Source organism: Ammospiza nelsoni, chromosome 1 (genome assembly GCF_027579445.1).
Source record: "Ammospiza nelsoni isolate bAmmNel1 chromosome 1, bAmmNel1.pri, whole genome shotgun sequence".
Classification (NCBI taxonomy): Eukaryota; Metazoa; Chordata; class Aves; order Passeriformes; family Passerellidae; genus Ammospiza; species Ammospiza nelsoni.
The window spans coordinates 36,528,239-36,545,386 of record NC_080633.1 but is presented as its reverse complement, the minus strand read 5'-3'; the positions used below and the strand labels follow the sequence as shown (position 1 = coordinate 36,545,386).

The window sequence follows — 17,148 nt, the reverse complement described above, 5'->3', positions numbered from 1 at the left end:
TAAAAATTGTATATATCTGATTGCAGACATATAAAAGTTGGGTAGTCTTACAGAACTAATTCTTTCAGCAAAGAGTTAGACAACATTTCTGTGAATTATGAATAAGTCAGTCAAGCAGGCAGGCCTGCCTTTTAAATTTGATAAAATTTAGGTGCTTATTCTTAAAAACCTCCCTTTTTTTTAGATTGATGCTGTAAACCTGCCTTTTCAGACATTATTACTCAACCAATAGTCATTTTCTTGTAGGATGCATTGCATTTGCAGTTCACGTTATAACAAAACAATGTTAATTCAGGCTTTTAAAAATGCATGTCCAGTGATCATTTGCCACAAAATTATCACAATATCAAACAATTATAGAATATTCTTCTCATGAATTATTATGAGACAGTTGAGGATTTTTTGTCTGTCTTTTCTCTGGTTCTTTCCCTTACTAGGGGAATCCAGATGACAGTCAGATGTAGTTACTTCATTACAGAGATGATGTGTTGTAGCTGAGAAATTATCAAAATAACCATGAAATTATCTATGCTGTTTTGACTATGAGGGACAGAATGGCAGTTTTTATTTTGTTCATATGTTCAGAGATGCTTTCATTAAATATTTATCTCCTTCTGTAAATAAACCCCACTGTCTACAACATGGCAACGACATAATTAACTGCTTGTAATATCGGGGCATGTTACCATGGCAATGAATGATGGTTCTGAAATATTGCTACAAAGTGCTATGGGTAGAAATTAGAAATATGGGGTTCATTATTAAAATGGAGGAAAGTCATTTTGTGATCTTGTTCTCCATCTTAGGGCTGTGCGTTAGAAAGAGCTTTACTTTTCTTCTCTCTCTCCCTTAACCACTGGAGTACTGCTCAGGGGAAATTCCTTTTAACACCTACAAGGACAAATGTCAAAATTTAGGTATGTAAAATAGCAATACAGGGAAGTAGATTTTGCTGTTTCTCCCACCTGTTTTCACAAGGTTGTCATAGCTTTCAAAAAAAAAAAAAAAAACAAATCCTGTGTTCAATTTTTCCATTATTGAAATGAAGATACATCCAAACTTGTAAACCTGTCATGTGGCTTTGCTCACAAAATAAATGCAGAATATTACTCAGCTCATAGTGAAAAAGTATAGTTGCCATAGCTATCACTGCTCCAGCATCATCACAGATACTGTTTCTTGATGTTACTTTTTCACAAGCACTAGCCTTTTTCAGGAAATAATATTGTCATTGGTGATTTCAGAAATATGGTGATATTCTGAAGCATTTTTCTTTCTGGGAGATACTCTACTGTTAGTGCACATAAATTCCTCAAGGCTCAATGATTCAGAAAGCTGTAATGCACCATTGAAGTATTACAGTTTTATTACCTGTCATAATGTTACTTCTTTTTTGAAGAATTTTGATTATTTCCTCCTTTCTTGCACTATGTGAAAATAAAAGCATCAAGCTAGCAAGCGCATTCAGAAAAAGATTTTTCCTGGTAACTGGTAAATGTGACATCTGTACGATGTCTTAGAGTAGATAATGAAAAACATGTCTAAGAGACACGCACACAAACAGCGCTCAGATGGCCTTATAGTATCTGCTGGAAGATTCCTCCCTTGTCCTTCACATGGGACATGGGAATAAGTTTGAGGTGTTTTTTCAGCATGTCTGGAGTGTCTCAAAGAGCAAAGCTTTGTTACATCCCAGGCCCAAGCCTGTTAGATGGCAGTTCAGGTGAACCCAGCCAATGACACTGTCATCTGACACCATCTGCTATTCTAATATCTTTAGGGTTTGGACCATGTCCACACTGGCCCACAATTAAAGTGCAGCTTTTTAACAAAAAAAGTGAACTAAAGCCCTGGAGAAGTATCGGCCCTCCCCCTCCATAGGCAAGTACCAGTATGAGAGATTGTGGAGGTTTTATATTAACTTGCCAGTTTTGTTCCAGAAAGAAAAGTGCTGAATTTCAAAGTGTTGTTTCTTTATATGGGACAGGAACCAATTCATCACGACTGTCTCAGGCAGAAGAACCTAACATTTGTTTCCAACATGGTTTTGGACCTCCAAGTGTGGGAAAGTTTACCAAGTAATTACACAAGTAGCGCACAGTAAGTCCTTCTCATGAGAAGCAATTTATAGGAACATTGGTTCCGTATTAACTTGGATATGGAGATCTTTATATAGAAACTATTTTTTTTGATGGGCAATTTATCAGGTTATAAAAGTAGAGAAACTAAGGTCATTCCCCACTTGCTTTTGCTTAAGGGCAGCACTATGTAAATGCAGAAGGTTGCTTCCCCAGCTAGCTGAGATTCAGAAGCAATTTAGCTGCTTTCTTGCTGCACAGAGCCTCAGCTAATAAGCCCTGAGGATTCATACCAGTTCTGCAGAGTTAGCTCACAGGGTTCTGCACAACACCATAGAAATATGTGCAAAGGTGCCCAATTATACAGAGGAAACATAAGTCTGCCTGGTTTTATTAATTTCACCTTCATACTGTTACTGCTTAACTTGAACCAGCTGCCAGAGGGAGATTCAGGTGGGTCTCAGAAAGATGTTGCTCAATATCCAGGTTTTTAAATCACTTCTTGTCTTGGAGGCAACATCACAGAAACCTCTTAGGTCTGACCTACATCTACTAAAGCATCATGGCTTCACTAAGCCAAAGCAAATAAATCCTTCTCTGAGCTCCCCATCCAGGGCTGTTGGATTTTGCTTGTGGTGTGTTTTCTAATTTCACTCCTGCTATCTGTAATATGTTGCCATGTCCTTGACCAGTATTCCAGTACATCTCTACCCCTCCATTGCAGATTATGGAAGGGATGTGGAAAAGTGAAGTTTTCATCTCACATCCTTCCAAACACCACCAGCATCCTGCCTTTGGGATGGCATGCCAGCTGTCAGCTTTCATAGGTAGCCTGTAAAAAATTACATGTATTTACAAAATGCCCAGAAATTACGGCATCATGGTAGCAAGAAAAACGAAAACTAATCTTCTGAGAGTTCTTTGGATGGGATCACAGGACATCCCTGCCACAAACATCAAGTAGTGCTGGCACTTGTATATTCACTAGCACTACCTGACATCTCCCAGACAAATATTATTTGGAAGTTTTATTAAAAACAGTTCAAAGCCACCTTTTTACTGTGATTATTGCAAGCACCATGAGCAAGGAAGAAAAAATACCAAAATAAAGAAATAAAAACAGGATATAGTTGCTAGTATAATTTTAGTTGTTGTGTGAAATAGCACTTTTAAAGGTTTAATTAGACTGATTTAATTCCTTCCTCTTTTATCAGTCAGTGCAATTGTTATAAGGATGCATTTTATTTTAAGGATCATTTACAATGGGGAAAGGAGAGGAGGAAGTTGATTTAATGCTCAGTATTTAGGGATTGACATACTGTCCAATATAGATCTGGACACAGTGCTTGTTAAATGTATGCAAGATTGTACTGAATTCTTGTTTTATGTGTCATGTGATGAGAGGAAAGGTTATGACATTTTTGTAAGGATAAAATGAAATGGAAATTATTTTGCTGCCCTGTGCTGAAGTGAAATACTTCAGCGTTGTTGAGTAAGTAAATGCATTAAATGAGTTTTCTTATGCTTGGGACATAAATAAAATAATCCATGGTTTATAAATCCAGTGTGATTAGAAATGCTATCAGTATAAAAGGGCACATCAAACACAGGCCCATGAGTCTAATGGATTGTTGTATTTGGTTCAGAATAATGGTGTAAAATAACCTACAAAAATAGCATATAAACAAAGAACATTAGCAAATTCATTAAATCAAATGTAGGAATGCTTACTGGGAAATAAGTATTTGTTGTATAGCATAGTATACAAGAAATATTTGTTACACAGACTTACTTTCAGACTGTCACTTCTGGTCATTTAACAGATACATATATATATATTATTTTTCTTTTTTTTTTAACATATGAAGAATAAAAGTGTAGTTCTTCATGTTCCATGAATTTTAACCACAGTTTTGTCACTTAAGGGTAGCTTTTAAGGTCAGAAACAGCTGGTTCAACTCAGAGGAATCCTCCTTTCTTTCTATAACAAGCATGCCAGTCCTGAAAGACCAGCTGTGGTAGGCACCTACAGATGCTTTCATCCCAGTAGTCTGACTGAAAAGGAGATTAAAATAATGAAGCTTACACAGCCCCTCATTACCTGGTTAACAGCTTTCCTTGCAACTTTCAGTGAATTCCCGTTGCTTCCTCCCTGCTGCTCAGTGAGCGTCTGTCTTATACTGAAGTACACTGACAATCCACCCTTTCCTTTCCTTTCCTTTCCTTTCCTTTCCTTTCCTTTCCTTTCCTTTCCTTTCCTTTCCTTTCCTTTCCTTTCCTTTCCTTTCCTTTCCTTTCCTTTCCTTTCCTTTCCTTTCCTTTCCTTTCCTTTCCTTTCCTTTCCTTTCCTTAACTCTCCTCTCCTCTCCTCTCCTCTCCCTCTCCCTCTCCCTCTCCTCTCTTTTCCCTTCCCTTTCCTTTTCCTTTCTCTTGGGCATTGGTTTCTCTTCCAGTTCCAGCTTTAAGGAAGTAAAACCTTAGCAGAAGCAAAATTGTTGTAGGACTAAATTGTTCATTTCCCCATTATTTCCATAAATATACAGATGTAAGGTATATGTTAAGCATAATCTGTGTACTGTGTGTAAATTAGAGTTGACAGCTAAGAATTGATTGTGTCTTTGAGCAATAGATGGACAAAATGACTTCATTACCCTACCAATCTCCTTCTTCGTACATCTGCAATTCTGTGCCCTGCTATGGGTTGATGACTGGTAACTTTTTACTACTGTTTCTCTGATGTCACAAGCATTGCCACACTTCAAATATTGATGAAGTGTTGGTGCTCTGCACAACACGTGAATCAGAAGTATAAATACATCACTTATACTCAACACTGTATAAATCATTTATATTCAAATAAACATCTTGAAGAATGCAGTGTTTCACAGATAATTTCAGATTTTTAGCATCTTAAGTTCTTTAAGACTCAAATGTTACTAAGTGGTGTTTTTAATATAATGTGTGATTGTTGGCATTCACGGTGAGGTAAATGAAAGGCTACTTAGCAGTGTTGCCTTCATCAACACTTAGATCACAAACACTATTGTATTAGAAGGGAATTTAACTCCTCTCATTTGTATTTTTAATGCTGGAAGGAAAATGAAGTAGTTGGAAACATCCTGAATTGCATTATTAAACAGCAATATCACTATGCCATACAGCGTCGTCTTTCTAGAAAGGCCACAAAGCAGTGTTAAGGTCTAGAGTTCATTTTTGTGCTCATCAGACCAAGTTCAGGTAGGAAAGCAGTATTTATTGTGAAGAGAGAGAAGGATTGATTAACAGAAGCTAAAGTCTCAGTTTGTCCTCCTAGCCCCTTAATGTTCTTGAAAAGACAGTCTTGCTGTCACTAGTATATTGTGCAGGGAATGTTGGAAACATTGAAACATTTTCTGTAAACCCTGATTTCATAAAGACAATCATACAACAGTACTGGAATATGAGTCCGGAGAGTTGGCTGTGCCTTGACATATATAGGAACACCTTTGGCTTTTCTGTTTTGGAAAAATAAAGAGGTGTAGTAATACAGTTCTCTCCTTACTCCTGCCTACGATGGAAGTGAGAAGGTACTTTTGCATTCTGAGTTTGAGCTCTCTTCTCAGTAGTGAAAAAAAGGGTGAAAAAAGTTTAACATGACTCTGGCCCTGTTGCTTGTTCACAAGTCATTGATCAGGAGCTAGTAGTAGAAAAGCAGAGTTCGTAATACAGCTTGCAGCTATTTCTAGTTAGCTCCTGTCAGCAGGAGTCATCTTCCTGGAAAGGCCCCACGGAGACCAGTTTAAAATAGAAATCATTAGCAGAGAGATGCACTGCAAAAGCAGCAGTGAGAAAAAACAAAACCTCAGAGAAGTTTGGTTTTCTCCACATCCATCTGATTTTACGTCAAGCGTGCTTTGTGCCTTCATCTGGCAGGGTGTTTGTCTCCCACCTCCTCAGTGGAAGGGGAGAGGTGCAGATTTGTCTTCTGGATGGATGGGCATGAAGAGATGCCTGAGGGGACCTTGTCTACAGCAGACAAGTTTTCCCATTCATTTAGTGCAGCTCCGGTTGGGTGGTTGGGTTTCTTGCAAAATCTGTATTGAATGCAAGCAAAATTTTCAGTGAAAGTTACTGTATTTAATAAGCCTCTAAAATAATTATGCCAAACCTAACAGCTTTTCCACATTCAGAGAGGAATGTTTGGAGTAGCCCCTTTCCCTGGCCTGGGAACTCAGCACTGACCGCTCACGCCATCATGGAATATAGAGCATTTCAGTTGTCAGAGAGCATAAGCTTTATCTAATTTTCCTGCTAGAAGCTGCTGTGGATGTTTTTCCTCTTTCATTGCTATAGATAGCATGTCTTCAGTTTAAAATTTAGCAATTAATTTAGGGGAAGGGAATAGAAATCGTGATTTTTTAAAGTACTTCTACACTGAGTGTGCATGTGAAGTGATTCACAATTTGCCATAACTGTAAGAGCAAGAAATAAAAAATATATTTAATCTTACTTTTTAGCTGTTTCAACTGTTGCTAACAAATTCACTACCTGCCATAATTTTTCCCCACATTTTTTAAAAAAGAACATGAATGCAATCATTTGCATCTTCCTGCTCTGTAGTTGTAGTTGGATTTAAAGTATATCCAGGCAGGTGATCACAGTCTCACTCAGGAAGTAATTATTGATTTACTGGTCTGGTGTCTATCAAACTTAAACAGGTCTGCTCATTTAAGAATAAGTACCCAAAATTAATTCTAATCCATTGTATAAAAGGCATCCTTTGAGATGTGAATCTGGTTTGAGGGCATCCATCAAAGTGGATAATGTTGCTGACTTTTGAAGAGAATAACTGGTTTAACAGCTCTGGTATTTCTGAGGCTTAGTCAGGCTCACAGTCAGGGTATGACAGTTCATTTTGTGGTAGTCAGACTTTTGTTAGCAGTATTTTGAAACAAATCCAGAGTCTTGTAATGGCAGTCTGGTATCTCGTATATCTCACAGCAGTGCTCTGACCACCAAGTGAGAAGTTGCAAAATTCACTTTTTGTTTTCCCCTACTAAGAACTTCATTGAATAAAGAAATATTGTCTTTTTCTGCAGAAAACATTTGGCATCAGCTAAATGAAATCTTGAAAGAAAGAAAAAAAAAAAAAAAACAAACAAAGCAGTCAGGAATATCTGACCTTAACCTTTGTTTACTCTGTACATTAGGATTTTGAAACTTTTGAATAACAACAGCTGTGCCAACAGATTTATAGCACAGAATCAAACTGGACTCAGATTTGAATAATATAGAAATCACATAATCTGTTTGTTTGATTCATTGTATCAATGGGGTTTTTTTTTAAAGGTAGGAAGGTGTTTTCACTTCCAAATTGACATCTGCAGGGTTTTTTTAAGATAGTTACTTTTTTATTAAAAAAAAAAAACAGCTGTGAGGTACTGATATATAGCAACAGATAAGGAAAAAAATCAATATGCGGCAAATTCATTCATATACATGAAGCACTTCTCTCAAAGTGCAATAACATCTTCTGTGAAGGAATAATTAAATTATACATCTCAGCTTAAAGTAAAAGTCCTTCAGCTGAGTAGTATTATATCAATATATATATCAATATAGCACTCTTGAAATAGTATCTTTTAAAGTATTTCCAGTTGCAAGGGTTCCTTTTGAGATACAGAAAAGTAAAACAAGCTTTTTTCTGCACTTGACAGCTTGTTTTCCCTCTTGATCTCAGCAACTGACTGCCCTATGTGGTCCCCCAGCAGTGGGAAAACCTTGGATGAGAGTCCCCCAGTGAGGATGCTGTGCCCTGGTGCATCCATTCACAGGAGAGCAGCTGCAGAGCACAAACCAACTTTCTTTTCATCCATCCTCTTCTCATGTCTCTTTCCAGTCACGTGGATTTCAAAGGGGGGTCCCAGCAGAAGGATGTGGTCAAGGAGGCACTCATGCAAAATCACATTGCCCATATACTTCACTCACCTTAGGATTATTTTTCTTAATTCCTCCCTACTCACTAGCCAGGGAAGAAGAATGAGCATTGGTAAATTTGGGTTCCACTTATTTGAAAGTTTAAAAACTTTGCATTCAGAAGAGATGAAGCCAGCAGATTAGAAGCCATATGCAGTTGAAGGACATAGTAAAGAAAAGGATTCATTGCCAATTCCACAAGGAATTCTACCTTCCTTTCTGTTTCATTGCACGAGAGAAAAACATCCCAATTTATGCCTTTATGCCTCAGTTGCTAGTGTTGGCTGTATTTCCTACCTTTTTGCTCCTAATCTTTTTTCCTCTGAAACTAATATTAAAATCTGGCATTAATTTTGCTAAAGTAAATATGTGATGATACAAACATTTCTATTCATTTTTACTGCTGGGTAACTATAATATTCCATTCATATTTTTTTTTTAATTTCTCTATATACTGGCTCATCAAACATGGTTTCAGCTGGGTTTTACAGTGAGGATAAATTATTTTCCTTATATTTTTAAATACTGATTCACAAAACATCTCTAAAGGTCAGTAATAATAGTAGAGTATTTCCACATCATGTGGAATACCTTTCAGCTTTTGTTTTCATGCTCTTGTCCACACAATTTTTGATATTTCCTTCATTTAGTCTTCAGCAGGTTGGAGGTTTGCTTTGAATTATTTTCTTGGTCCATCTGCTTAGTTCGTGTGCATGCCCTAGTTTTTTAATGTATGGTTTGATTTATGTGGGGATCACACACTATGGAATACTTTCCTTTCTAATGCTGAGAAATGGAAAAGACTGTTGAATTCAGTGATTCAGGCAGTGGTCAGGCAGGGCTGTCCTGCCTATGAAGGCTTTGGACTTCTGATGTTTCAAATTATGGACCTTTTAAAAGAAGGAAATCATGCATTCTTTCAAACAGTGGAAAACAGAATGTAAGTTACTCTTTTATGAATAAATATTAATATATTTTACTTACCAAATTGAGGAAATAGATAATTTAGATATAAAATAAAAAAGCAAGTAAAATGTTGCAATAATTAAGGATTTTTGCAATTCAAGATGCTACATATTTGCAGAAAGATCTGGTTTTTTATTATTTCTGGCCTTCATAATGCAGTGTCTTTCTCATGTAAAATTGTTCATTTGTACAACAATTTGACAATTGTACAACATTGCTGCTGGACATTGCCACTGTAGTATAGTAAATAAGGAGTTCTAAATAATGTGAACATAGATCTCCTTGTTCAGTCAGGCTGCTTATGCTAAGCTGAGTTATGGTACCTTCACTGATGCTCTTGACCTTGATCACATCACCTTGACTTTTGTCAGCTGTTGCATTTCATGGTTCTAGACTCTTTTATTCCTTCTGTGTCTCAGATTGCTTTTTAGCGGTTCATTTAGTACTTAGGCGTGGTTCCTTTCTCCTCTTCACCCTTTCCATTCCTCCTTTTTACCCATTACTGATTTCTGGCCCCAACTCAATTTCAAACTTGTGTTTATACACGAGTTTTAAATCTACCTTTCCACCTCTAATCTTTCTTTTTGTCCTGTCTCCCACATCTCATTATATTCCTATTTATTATGTAAACACAAAAATATCAAATTACTCAATGCTTTTACTTGAAACTTCATATTGTGTCAGAGTTGGCAGTGTCATCATATTTGTCCTTGTCAGGATCATCTGTTAACAGCAGTTGTGGCTTTTCACTGATTTGGGCCCTGAACATGCAGGATGTTGTTAAAGACAAACAAAGGCAATGCAGGTGTGGATTAATTGTACAAAGCTCTAATTGTGAAGTACCTGGGATACACATTCTCATGAGCAGCAAAGCATTCTTCCATAACGAGTGTCACTGAGGGCTTTGGGCTCAGTCTGTATATGTAAGACAGGAGTGGCACAAAGGAGTATCCTGTCATTTTCAGGTGACAGATACAATCTCATTCTGCCAATCCGTCTCTAGGAATCTTTACTGTTTTCTTAAAGAGTCAGAAAGCAGGAGCTGGGAGGCCAGAGAATGAAGTGAGTCTGCAGAGTTATTTGAGTTGTAGTTTCTCTGGGCTGTGTTGGAGTGTGGAATTGCCTGGGGTTGTCTTCCTGCAAACACTCCATACCAGGGTAGTGAAATGCGTCCTTGAAGGACCATGCTGTGGGTATGGAAGGCAAGAGTCTCCTGAAGTGTTGGTACTGCACTGCTCCTTCTGTCAGATAAGTTTTGCTCGGCCCTGGGTCTTTTGCCTAAAAGAAGAGAATAGGAGGGGAATGAAACTTTTTGTAGTCCTTCTACAAAGAAGAGTATTCTAGCACCTGCAATGGCCATGGGATCAAGATGAAGATTGCTGTGCTTCTACCCAAACCTTTCTGTAAGCTGCAGCAGATTTCTCTGGTTTTGAATGTTTCCCATACCATTTTTAAGTTCAAAACTGTATGTAACACAGAGGCTGGTGTGGTCTTCTAGGGGCCAGTAGTAGCCTGAGTTCCTTAGTACACAGGGGTAACAGAAGTCCTGCAGGAGCAGAGCATTGCTGGACGCTTCCTGGCAGCAGTGCCAAGCTCAGGCTGGCCTCACCTCTGCAGAAAATCAGGTTGTCATTCTCGAGGATTGGATGCAGAATTGTGTTTGCAGGTCACAGAAATTTGTTTTGAAAGCATCAGTCGGCAGTAAATAACAGCACGTTTGAGTTTATTTAGGATGTTTTCTCTCTTTATCTTTCTTTTGATGTTACAGGAAATATTCAGGAAGTCATTTTGCAAGAACGCTTGGAAAAAGAAGATGAAATCCTGGTTTCCTTGGCTGGTTTGAAGCAGGTATTACTATTGCATAGTTTAACCTTCTTGTGCCCTTCAAAGCTATTAATCCTTTCTCCTTTTTTTCTCCTATTTATTCTTTTTGTATACTGCTATTTTGTCTTCTTGTAGCTGTTTTACTAGTGCATCAAACCTTGTGGTGTATTTTTATTTGTAACAATAAAACTCAGCTATAAAGAGTTCAAACAATTTGCACAGTATTTGCTCCTGTGGAAGTTTTAGAGGCCTCAGATCAAAACTAAAGTGCAACACCAAATGCTGGACTTAAGCCATGCTGTCATTTTTCTTAATGCCAAATGTACTTGCTAAACAACAACTATGCCTGTGTCCCCATTATTTCATTGTGACAACACTTGAATATCTTGAATTAAATGAAAAAATACTACATACATAAAATGAGAATGCTGCTGAGCATCTGTAGCTCTGATTATACTGCCCTCTGCTCCCTCAAAATACATTTTATGAAGAGCAATGTGTCATATGTTAAATCTATAATGAGGCAGGGAGTAATGTTAACAGTTTTACTCTTTTTAGATTTCCTGGATAGCTGTTCTCCAGACTCTAATAGAAACCACATTTCACTGTTATTTCTATATTCAGCCGATATAGGTCTGAATATTGACTTGCTTCCTATCTTTTCAAAGCAAATATTTTGTGGAAATGGTGTATGAAAGCAGTCTGCACAGAGCTTTAGAAAATGTAGAGTTCCTCCCAGTTTTTAACTTACATCCTTTCCTATTCAACAACAGATCAAGGATATCCTGAAAGGTTCATTGCGTTTCAACCAGAGCCAGCTGGAAGCTGAAGAAAATGAGCAAATTACTATTGCTGATGACCATTACTGTTCCAATAATCAGAACAAGGTGGCAGGTGATGTTCTAAAGGGACCTGTCATGACAAAGCAACAGTTCATCTCAGGACAACAGGTAAAATAAAAACATCTCAAGCAGGCCATTGATGGCCTTCCATTTTTTGGAGATTTCCTCTAGCATGGCCAGACATTATGTGGGACATACCAGCATTCCTGGTCCATGTGAAGAGTGGGTTAAAAGTGTATCTCTAGCTACTGCCCTGCTCTGATTAATTATTTTTATTGTAGCTTTATGCTCCACACACAGATATTTAAGTCTAAGTGTTAGGCATTTGAGGGGAGTTCTTTAACACTGTTGAATCACAGAATCACAGATTAATTTCCTACAAAAAAAAAGTAAAAATTGCAGGTAAATGTTCCCATACCAAATGTTCCCACATGATTATTCTCATTGTCCTTGTCCTCCAGGATCCCATTATGTAAGAGCTGATTAACTGCATTGCAGTGTATTCGTGGCCTGTGCCAAAAAGGAAATAGCAAGGAGGTTGCTTTTACCTTCTACTTCATTGTATCGACTTTCTCCTTGAATCTGTAAACAATGTTTTCACATACAAAGCATACAGTCATAGGAAAGGTTCATAGACAAAGGGCCCTCTCTGTCTAAGCCTCAGTCCAACCCAAACATGATCTTAAAAATAAGTACCTTTGTGCCTGCTCATTTCTATGTTGGAGTTCTATGAAGTCTGCCATCCTGCTGCTGATACTCACACTCATAAATCAGTGGCAGCATTATCACCTCAAAGTCTGAGTCTGCAGTCAGTTCACTTTTGACAAGTTTACTTAGGAACTACAGGAAATATTTATTCATTTTCAAGTAATGACACATGGTCATTTTGATTTATTACACACAATCCCCCTGAGTTAGAACATTCTGTGTTAAAAATATATTTTTTAATTGTCTTTTGGTATTAGAGGCAATACCAAGATTTATTTTTTTATACTCAGTAATGTTGAAAAGCAAAGCTTTGCTAGAGAATTTTCATTTCTTGCTTAGCTGTTATCATTACAATCACTACTTTCTGCCATAATAAAGGCATAGGTTAAACTGATACAGCATATTGGACTGTTCGTATTTTTGCCCTTGATCTCCTAGCTTTTTCTATGACATACTTTTTGTTTTCTTTCCAAAATGGTAATGTTTTTTGATGATTTTTTACTTCTAGAAACTAGAAGGTAGAATGCCACATAACATGGCAGCAAGCTGTGTGTGGTGTGGGTATGTGGGTGTGTGTGAGCAGACCCTACTGATGCTGGAGAACCCCTTACTCAGAGTCTGGTCTAAACCACGTGTCCTGGATGTGCTGGGACTCCTTGGGTATTGAGAGTGTACAGCTGAAGCCTGCTCTGCACAGATTTCTCTCCAGTGCAGATTTTCAGGGCAATGTACAATGAGGTCTGGGCTTATCCCAGTGTGTAGTCAGGGTATATACATCCAGCCCCAGGAACTGAGTGGCACCCATGACCCACAATTTCAAGGCTGCTCATAAGTCAACTATGAGCAACATGAGTAGAGGTTGTACAAGCTGAACTGCTGCAGAGCATTAATGAGGCATTAGCACTGCATGTTTTATGTTTGGAGGTGCAGCACATCCATATGGATTAGCTTCCTCTCCTCTTATCATTGGGAACTTCCAATTATGATAATGAGCAACAGCACCTCTGACGGAAAGAAAAATATTAGTGTTAGACATGGTACTCCAAGAGGACTGGTGGTATCCTTAGTTAGTTGATTAGGGATAGTTTGTCTGTCTGTCTAACTAGCCCCTAGTTAGTCTGTGCTGTTTCCAAGCCCTTCATCTTTAACCACCATGCATAAAATCAAACAAAAAGAGGAGGGCTTTGGACCCCTTTTAATAAAATACAGAACAATAAAAATGTGGAATAGTGGAGTGTGATATTAGACTGTTAATTGGTGAGCTCAGTTGTCAGCCCAAACCAGGCCACAGCCCAGTTTTTAGCTCTGCTGAAGAAAGGGGGGCTGCACTGATGCCCTGGGTCATGCTGGGAGTACTCACAAAGAGCTGCAGGAGGATTAAAAAACAACCACTTCTAGCTATTTTAATGCATTTCTTGCTAAATAAATTTCTATTCTATTTGCATTTTCTGTGACTTTGCTAATGCCTGTAATTCTGTTTGGTGTGATTTGTACTGTAGAGATTATTCTTTGCTGGAGTTATAGGGTTATTTTCTAGGACAGCTGAAACAGTTATAGGTGTAGCTATTCTATAAATGAGATTAAAATCTGGTCTTTTGAGCCTGGCTGTTACATAAGTATAAATTATTTATCATCTTAGCTTTTTTTTAAAAGCGTTCTTCCTCTTTTTTGTATCAAAATCCCTTTCTGCAAAATGAGGATAAGGGTATAGCCCCTTTTTAGAAAGGAAAGCTGCAAAATTAAAAATGCAAAAAAAAATTAAGATAAAGGCTAAAAGGAATCAAGCATTTTTTGGAATGTTTGGCTTTGGTAGCAGCATGCAGTTGACAAACAGAAGGCTTCTGTTGCTAAATAATGCATGATAATTAACACATTATCTTGCCTTTATGTCTGTTCAAAGAAGGAGGCAAATGAGCTGCTGTTCTTCTAAGCTTTCTTGATTTGTATCCTTGCAGTTAGTTTTAACTCATTCACAGTGTGAAGGCAAATGAAATAAGCCTGGTCCTAGTAGCTGATATTCATCAGGAAAAATTGTTTGGAGAAGCCATATGGCAACGGGCGTAAGGTTGTTAACTTTCAAAGCTACTGGAAGTATAATTCTGTCATTTTTCATTTATTCAGTAGTGGCAGCAGATGGGAGAAAACATGCTTCACGTCAGCGTGAGTTTCCTGAAACAGAAACAGGCGAAAGAAGAAGGAAGGAGGTATTTTACCTCTGGAAATATCAGTTCCAAAATACCAGTGTATGCTAGGGATAGGCAAAAATTTACAGGCAGCTCTTTTATAGGATTTTGAAGTCAATATCTCTGCTTTGCTGCTTCTCTGTTACTTCAATGAGCTATAGGTCTCCTTAACCAAACCAAAAAGTGTGGGTGGCTTGAAGAGTAGTGTTGAGAAGCTCAACAGTTACAACAAGAAACTGGGATGAGTGGTTTTCTTTCCTTTATTAAAGAGTAGGATGCTTTTTCAACTGCACTAGAACACACTCTTGAAAGTAGAATTTAGGAAACTGGGGAGTGCCAGAAACAAAAATACTGATCTCGCTGGGCGAGTGTTTCACTAAGTAAGATCTGTGTCACCCTACGCAAGGTGGAGGTGTGAGGGCTGTGAGGACTGAAATAAAGGATTCTTGATAGCTTGGAATAATAAAGTGTATAATTTTGAAAAATGAGTCAGTACTGCATTCCCTGAGAGCTTTTAAATAGAAGTGTGGAAAGTGGCCAGGTGAATTATGTGGCGGTGGTTGTTTAGAGGAATGTATATTTCTGTTGTACAGGGCAGGGGGATGGGAACAAAGTTCTGAAATTTTGACTATGGCATTTAGAGCTCCCAAAAAAGTACCAATACAGGCTGGAGGATTAGGGATTGAGACCAGCCCTTCTTGAGAAGGACTGGGGAATACTAGTGGATGAGAGGCTGGACATTTCCCAAATGGGCACTTGAGCCCAGAAATCCAGCTGTACCCTGGGCTGCATCCAAAGCAGTGTGGCCTGCAGATTCAGAGTGGGGATTCTGCCCCTCTGCTCCCCTCTGGTGAGACCCCACCTGGAGCATTGCATCCAGCTCTGGGGTCCCCAGCACAGAAAGGACATGGGCCTGTTGGAGCAAGTCCAGAGCAGTGTGACAAAGATCATTAGAGGGCTGGAACACCTCTCCTATTAAGACAGCCTGAGAGAGTTTGTGATTTTCAGCCTGGAGAAGAGAAGGCTCCAGGGAGACCTAATAATTGTGGCTGTTCAGTACTGAAAGGGGGGCTTAAAACAGAGATGGAAACAAATTTCTTAGCAGGGCCTGTTGCAATAGGACATGGGGCAATGATTTTTAACTAAAAGAGGGTTGGTTTAGATTAGATCTAAGGAAGAAATTTTTTAATGATGAGGAGGGTGTGATACACTGGGACAGGTTTCCCGGAGAGGTGGTGGGTGCCCTATCCCTGGGAACATTGATGGTCCAATTGGACAGGGCTCTCAGCAACCTGCTCTAGTGGAAGATGTCCCCATGTCTCGCCATGGGAGTTGGACTATGTGACCTTTAAAGGTCTTTCCAACCCAAACTATTCTGTGATTCTGTGTTGCTGGAGCAGAGCCACGGTTGTGTGCTGCCTGTGTCCTCAGCCCCCTGGTGACGGTAGCTGACTCACTGACAGCTCATGAAGACAGCATTTCAAACAGACCAGATGAAAGCAAAAGGCTAATTACTAACAAATGATGCCTCAGCTCAGAAGTGTTTAAACAGTGAAGTGTCTCTCCTTGTCAGATAGAACTCTGTGGTTTTAACTTCATGGAAACTGCTTGAAGTTTTTGACATTTGAACTACTCTGGTTCTGCATGTATCAGGAGGGTTGGAGATCAATTTTGGTAACACTCAGAAGAGGCTAGTTGTTGATCTTTCTAAAACCAATCTGCTGTGTTTTGTATGAATTTCATTAAGTCTTCTGTGAAAACAGAGTTGCTACCAAAAATAATAGATGTCAATTTCTATCACTGTGACGACTGGCTTACATTGGGACAGGTAAAATTTTGGACTCAAGATACTTCCATTTGAATTATAAAGTGGTAAAATTAGTTCATTACAAAACAGAATATTATACGTTATTAAACCTATTGTAATATTAATAACATAATATTATTATACCTGCATACTTGTAGATGACATACAAAAATTATAAATTATGAGAGCAGGATATTTCAGAATTTACTAGAAAGGGAGATATTTGAAGCCTTATTAATATAAATTTGGGCACAATTCTGTATTTGAATATATTTTCCCATTCAGCTGAGATTTATCTTCATTGTGACTTCTAACAATTTGTAATGAGCATGCAAATGACAACCAAAGACTTCCAGCTCCCTCATTTCATCTTACAGTCCTTCATAATCACAGGTGGGTTTTGCCTTCTGAGCTACAAGAACATTCTGATCTATAATCAGTAGTCAAAACAAGAAAGTCATTTTCACCTGTAATGATACATTTTTCAAAAGAAATTTTGCTGGTGGTCGTGGATTCTGTAACTGCAGTTGTGGCTTGCTCATGCTTGTAGCACTCCAATTTTATATACCATGATGTAGGTATGCCTTTATCTCATTCAGATTATTCCTGATTTTTTTTTTCTGTAACTGCTTTTTTTTGAGGTTTTTTTTTTTTCCTTTTTGTAATACTTATAATCTCTTTTCATCCCAGAATGAATTTTTTTTCTTTTTCTTCTTTTTTTATTTTTTGTGGAAGGGTCACAGCTGAAGGGCTTGTATTGCCACAAGTGTGGCTGTACACATTTC

The 17,148-nt window shown here is 38.1% G+C and overlaps 1 protein-coding gene across 6 annotated transcripts in view; it reads left to right on the top strand.

Annotated features, from left to right (window-relative positions):
- Window positions 1-17,148, top strand: part of TBC1D5 (TBC1 domain family member 5) — a 316,432-nt gene that overhangs the window by 294,889 nt on the left and 4,395 nt on the right. For all 6 annotated transcript variants that reach the window (XM_059470481.1, XM_059470490.1, XM_059470498.1 and 3 more), the window contains 2 exons: window positions 10,768-10,847; window positions 11,597-11,773. In XM_059470481.1, the coding sequence (XP_059326464.1) occupies window positions 10,768-10,847; window positions 11,597-11,773 (257 nt within the window). The remainder of the gene's footprint in view (window positions 1-10,767; window positions 10,848-11,596; window positions 11,774-17,148) is intronic.